At 38.1% G+C, this 6,238-nt stretch overlaps 1 protein-coding gene across 1 annotated transcript; it reads left to right on the top strand.

Moving 5' to 3' along the window:
* The first annotated feature begins 1,434 nt into the window (after positions 1–1,434).
* On the top strand, positions 1,435–2,160 carry LOC110913930. The gene has a single exon (XM_022158747.1). The coding sequence runs from the start codon at positions 1,435–1,437 to the stop codon at positions 2,158–2,160; it is 726 nt and encodes a 241-aa protein (XP_022014439.1).
* Positions 2,161–6,238: the final 4,078 nt, after the last annotated feature.

Genomic DNA, 6,238 nt, shown 5'->3' with positions numbered 1-6,238 from the left:
TATTTTCGGTAGTTAAACATATAGCTTAACAGAATGGAATACGTATTTGTGTAAAACCCAAATCAAACCTCAACGATAGTTACGAGATTCGAACCTTTAACGAACTTCACAAAGTGTAGTCTTATTCAGACAGTACTTTGGCATCCGTTTAACGAACTCACAAAGTATAGTACTTTGGATTCCGTTTAACGAACTCAGAAAGTATAATACTTTGGATTCCGTTAGTTGGTTCCTGAATCGACCGAACAGAATATCGTATCGGTGATTATTGATTAGAACACCAACGTATAGAGAGAAGAAGAAAAGAAATGAGCAAAGAAAAATGAATCCTAAGCTTCTTATTTATAGCAAGCAAGCAAGCACCTCAATTCATATTCTGGTCGATGTGGGATAAGTTGACGTGCCTACCTACCTGCTTGACATGCTAGCTAGCTTGCTTATATATATTAATTCAGCTGCTTCACTCGTTTTTCTTGCATAACTTTTAAAATATAACGTTTTATAAAACGATGAATATGTCTTTAGAATGAGCATATTTTTATCTACGTTTTAACCTAAGTTTCATTAAAAACGGAGTAAGGAAAAAAAAAATATATTTTATTATTAATATTAAACGTTCTTATACGACCCATATATATCTATTTTTAATAAACCTTACTTAGCTTAATTAATCTTGTTAGCTTAATTAATATTGATTAACTGATTAATTAATCATACTAAGTATTAATTTTAGCGAGAGTTGTTACAGGGGGTAACTTCACTTACATATCGGATAATGGAAAAAATTAAGTAAGTTGGATCGGTTCTTGGTATGCCTGGGGTTTATGGAGAGATGGCCTAATGCGAGTGTTTTAGCTCTGGATAGAGATGTGTCTGATCACCGACCGATTATTCTTTCAACGATTCAAACAGATTATGGTCACATCTCATTTAGATTCTTCAATTCTTGGTTTGAATATCCTGGCTTCTTGAGTTATGTTTTACAGACGTGTGGTTCATTTCATTTTTCTGGCCCCGAAGATCTTGCTCTTGCAATCAAGCTTAGATGGTTAAAAAACAATATTAAGGCCTGGTTAAAAACTAGGAAACTGAGAAGGGAAGGTGTGTATGATAGTAACAAAAAAGCGAATGATTGGTATAGAAAAATTGGCAGAAGAAAGAGTGTTGTCAGAAGATGAGTTAATGGAAAGAGCTGCATGTAGGAATCATATAGGAGAATTTGATGGATTAAAGCAATTGGATATGCGTCAGAAATCTAAGTCTAAATAGGCTCTTGAAGGGAATGAGAACTCTTCATTTTTCCATCATATCATTAACTCCAATATTAGCACTAATAGGCTAAATGGGTTAAGGATTGATGGGGATTAGGTCACAAATCCACTGGTGGTTAAGAAGGCTCTATATGAATTTTTCCATCAGCAATTTTCGGAGCCAATGGAAGTTAGACCGGAATTTGAATGTCCAAACTTGGGTTCCTTGTCCGAGGCGGAGGCAAATATGTTGGAAGTACCATTTTCAATTAATGAAATAAAGGCGATTGTTTGGGAATGTGACGGGGATCAAGCTCCGGGGCCGGATGGCTTTAATTTCAATTTCGTTAAGAAATGCTGGTCAGGGATTCAAGATGATATTCTAAAGTTATTTAATAAATTCTATACGGATGGCTCTCTAAATAAGTGTTGTACTTCTTCCTTTATAGCACTTATCCCAAAGGTCAAAGATCCTGCTAGCCCATCAAACTTTAGACCTATTAGCTTAATTGGCATTATTAATAAAGTAATTTCAAAAGTGTTAGTGAACACATTGAAAGGAGTGGTGGGGAAGTTAATTTCAGAACAACAGTCGGCTTTCTTGGCAGACAGAAATATTATGGACGGCCCTCTTATTCTTAATGAGATCATGAACTGGTTGAAGAAATTTAAAAAGAAAGGCATGTTCTTCAAAATTGACATTCACAAAGCCTATGATTCTGTTAACTGGAAGTTTCTTAACTCTATTATGGCTCAAATGAATTTTCTAACTCGGTGGAGGTCATGGGTCATGGCTACACTTCACTCAGCGAGGGAGTCGGTTCTTGTAAATGGTCTCCAACCAAGGAATTCGATTGTACTCGAGGGCTCCGTCAGGGAGATCCATTATCTCCGTTCCTTTTCGTTTTAGCTATGGAAGCACTGACCGGCTTCATGGAAAAGGCAGTATCTATCAGTTTGTTTCATGGTATTAGACTTACTAATGATGGTGCACCTCTCTCACATTTCGCCTATGCAGACGATGTGATGTTTGTAGGTGAATGGTCCATAGCAAATTCTAATAATCTTCGTCGAGTGCTTAGATGCTTCTATCTAGTCTCGGGGTTGAAAGTAAATCTTGAGAAGTGTAGCGTCTATGGTATTGGTGTAAGCGACCAAGAAGTTAATAATATGGCGAATATCCTCAATTGTAAGCAAGGTACTTTTCCATTTAAATATCTTGGTATACTTGTTGGGGCTAACATGAATCTTGTGCGGAATTGGAAAACGGTCTTGGATATCTTTAGAAGTCGGCTCTCACTGTGGAAAGCAAAAACGTTATAGTGTGGAGGCAGGATAACCCTTATTAAATCGGTATTGAACTCTCTTCCTACATATTAGTTCTCGTTATTTAAGGCTCCAATACAGGTTTTGGAGTCCCTTGATAAGATTCGTACAGTTTTTTTTTTGGGGGGGGGTGGGGTCGGAAGAAAAGGCAAGAATGAATTGGGTAGCATGGGATAAAACAATTGCTCCTGTCGAATTTGGGGGGGGGGGCTTGGATTTGGATCTCTTAGGGATGCTAATTTAGCAATGTTGGCTAAATGGTGGTGGAGGTTTAAAACAGAAAAAGAAGGATTATGGAGGAAAGTCATTTGGGCTATTCACCACAACCCAAGAGCATGGAAGGAAATTCCAGTAAAAATTTCAATGCCAGGCCCTTGGAAAAGTATAATAAGCATTCGACAGGTCCTATTACACGCGGAAGTAGATCTGAATCGGGCTGTTACAGCTACAGTTTCAAATGGTAGCCTGATTTCATTTTGGTTGGACTACTGGACGGAACCAGACCCATTGTACATTCGGTTTCCTGATCTTTTCAAGCTTGAGAAAGAAAAGGAGTGCGTGGTGGCTGATCGTGTAGTCATGGGAAGTCTTGGTCATGGCTTACAACTCAATTGAAATTGGTCCCGGTCAGAATTTAGTCCCGAAGAGTCTTCTCAGTTTCAACAATTGCTATTAGTTCTCGGCTCCCTCAATCTAAGGGTCGGACGTGATGGTTGGCGTTGGAAATATGACTCATCGGGTTGTTTTTCTGTTTCGGGACTGAAAAGTATTCTTAGTTCGGCTAATAGGGAGCGGCCTAGCAGAGTCTTTGAGTGGAATAATTGGGTCCCAAAAAAGGTGGCCATAGTAGCATGGAGATCAGAAATGGAAAGATTGCTGACCAAGTGCGCGTTATCGGTTCGAAATATTCCGGTACAGAATCAAAGGTGTACATTATGCAGTGAATATGATGAGACTTGTGAGCATCTGTTTGTCTCATGTCATTTTGCGCAAACCATTTGGCAGATATTGCAGGGTGGTGCAAAATACCTCCGATCATTGATGTTAAAGATCTGCTAGAGTTGCATGGATTTAGCCCAGGATCGAAAAAAAAAGAAAAAAGCTATAAATGCGATTGATATGGTTACTTTTGGGGGTATTTGGAGGATGAGGAACGAGGTTATTTTCAGACAAGGTTCACCAAATACTGTAAAAGTCTTGGAGGAAGATAAGGCAATAGCGTATTTATGGGTTAAAAATCGCTCAAAGGAGGTGCATTTATCATGGGAAGATTGGTGCCGATTTAGTTGCTTTGGTTAAAGTTTTGTATTGGTAGTTTTGCATTGGTGTAAACGATTTCTCTTCTTTGGTGTATGTGTTACTTTGGTTGTAATTATGGTGGTAGCGTCTTACTACAATGAATAAAAATTTTATTTCGGCCATTCAAAAAAAAAAAAAAAAACTACCATAAGAGTGAATTATTAAGAACCATGAACGAAAATGCAGTTCCCATAACAATTGCTCACAAAAGAAACTCATTATAATATATTATATTATAACAAATGTAAGTTTTAGTTAGTAAAATGTCAATTTTACATTTACAATTATAAGAATCCTATCGGTTAGAAAATTTGCATATATGATACAGTTAAGGGATGTACTTAGAAAAAAAGGTATTATTTTATAGATAAAAAATCAAATACAATATTTTGATCATACAAAACGTATAAATAGGGTGAAAAGGTAAAAAAACGTGGTGGTATTCTCGTAATTATTTACTCGTAAAGTATACCTTACGAATGATCTTGTAGGGTAATTTTGATCTTGAAGAATATCATAATTACTCTACAAATGATCTTGTATGGTAATTTTGATCTTGTAGGGTAATTTCGTAGAGTGTCATAATTACTCTACAAATGATCTTTTAGAGTACGTTTGAATTGTATATTGTTTGATAAACTTGCAGAATAATTTGGATACACTTGTAGAGTTACAAAATTACCCTACAAGATCAAAATTACCCTAGAATATCATTTGTAGAGTAATTTTGATAATTACTTTAAAAGCAAATAATTAAGAAAAATGCCACTTTGTACGATAAGGTACTTTGTACGTGAACTTAACCCTTATTTTATAATCACTTATGGGAAAAAATCTAAGATACTCTGGCATTTAAAGTTATCAATAATTACCTCTTTGCCTTTAATAAGTGCATGTGGTACTTCCAGTATTCCAATGATTATTCCAATGGTTATGTGAACCTATTCTTCAATGGTAAACCATTCATAAGTCACTTTGTTGACCATTCTGTATGTTCAATATTGAAATTCATTTGTATTCAACAAAGACAAAAGGAAAACTCTCTCCATGGGTCAGGGGGAAGGGGGGTCAATACAGAAGGCAAGATCCGGCGACGCTACAAGATTTGCGAAGAAAGAAGCACGAGGAACAGAACAAGATTAAGGATAAGCGGTACTACAAGGAGGATAGTTGGCACACTGTCCTCAGCAGAAAGGAAGCCAGACAGGAGAAAAACTTCGTCAATAGGGAACTCAGGCTTCGTAATGCAACTTCGTTTTTTTATTTCCAGCCTTCCTGATTCTTGCAACCGGGCAAATCTGTGGAAGGCCTTCAAACATCTGGATAATCTGGAAGACGTCTTCGTCCCTTTCAAAAAGGACAGAGTTGGCAATAAGTTTGGATTCATTAAACTGTCCAACGTCAGGGAACTGAGGGAACTGACTTGGTGGATCGGTAAGTTAAAGGAAGTCCGGATCTACGGTGCGGTGATTGATGTCAACTTAGCGAAATTTGACAAGGATGGATCGAAGATTGAGTCGCAGAACAAGGGAGAAAGAGTCTCGGTTTTCTCTAGACTCCAAGTGGCGGAACCTATTTTAAAACCTGCTAGGGCCCCTTGCATGGCTTTTGCGCAGCATTAGGATAAAAGAACTTATAGTTCCGCTGTTAATCCAAACCATTACGACAACCTTGACGTTACTATAGAATTACCCCCAATGAACCCGGAGACTAAGAAAAAATGGGAGTTCAAGTCTCTCATTGGATAAGTCAAGGATATCAATATTCTAAACAATCTGAAAGAACACCTCACGGGGATCATGGAGGAAGGTCTTGATTTGAGATATCTAGGTGGTCTCAAAGTGTTGCTTTGTTTCAAATGTCCTGAGGAAGCGGAAGAGTTCCAAAGTCACCGAGTTGAGGAGTGGGAGAAGTGGTTCTCGAGACTTTACGTGTGCGAGGGGATCCCACCTCTCTTTGAGAGAGTTGCCTGGGTAAAGGTGTTGGGTGTTCCTATTTCTCTCTAGGATCGACATGTGTTCAACAAAATTGGAGAGAGATATGGCCGGCTCCTGATTAAATCTGAGGTTAAGGCTAATAATGGGAATATGGCAGAAGATCGTCTTGTTATTCTGGTTCATACGGGAAAGAGGGTTTCTACGGAGTTCAATCTAAACTGGAAGGATCAGAATATCAGGGTTTGGGTGGAGTAGATTTCTCGTTAATGGTGCCCGGCTTTCCTGAATACGGAGGAATCCGAGTTGGGATCTCTAGGGAGGTCATCGGAAGTTGGAAAGTCTCCGGTGTCCAATGATAGATAATCGAACGGTTGCATGCTTGGAACACCACATATGTGAATGGAAAACTCAAAGGACTTCTCGTCC

The sequence above is a fragment of the Helianthus annuus genome, chromosome 15 (genome assembly GCF_002127325.2).
Source record: "Helianthus annuus cultivar XRQ/B chromosome 15, HanXRQr2.0-SUNRISE, whole genome shotgun sequence".
Classification (NCBI taxonomy): domain Eukaryota; kingdom Viridiplantae; phylum Streptophyta; class Magnoliopsida; order Asterales; family Asteraceae; genus Helianthus; species Helianthus annuus.
The sequence above is the reverse complement of the archived record's forward strand: the minus strand, read 5'-3'. Positions and strand labels throughout refer to the sequence as shown.

What these genes read in the sequence shown, in the direction of transcription:
- LOC110913930 (XM_022158747.1), top strand. Translation starts at nt 1,435, where the DNA reads ATGGAAGTTAGACCGGAATTTGAATGTCCAAACTTGGGTTCCTTGTCC.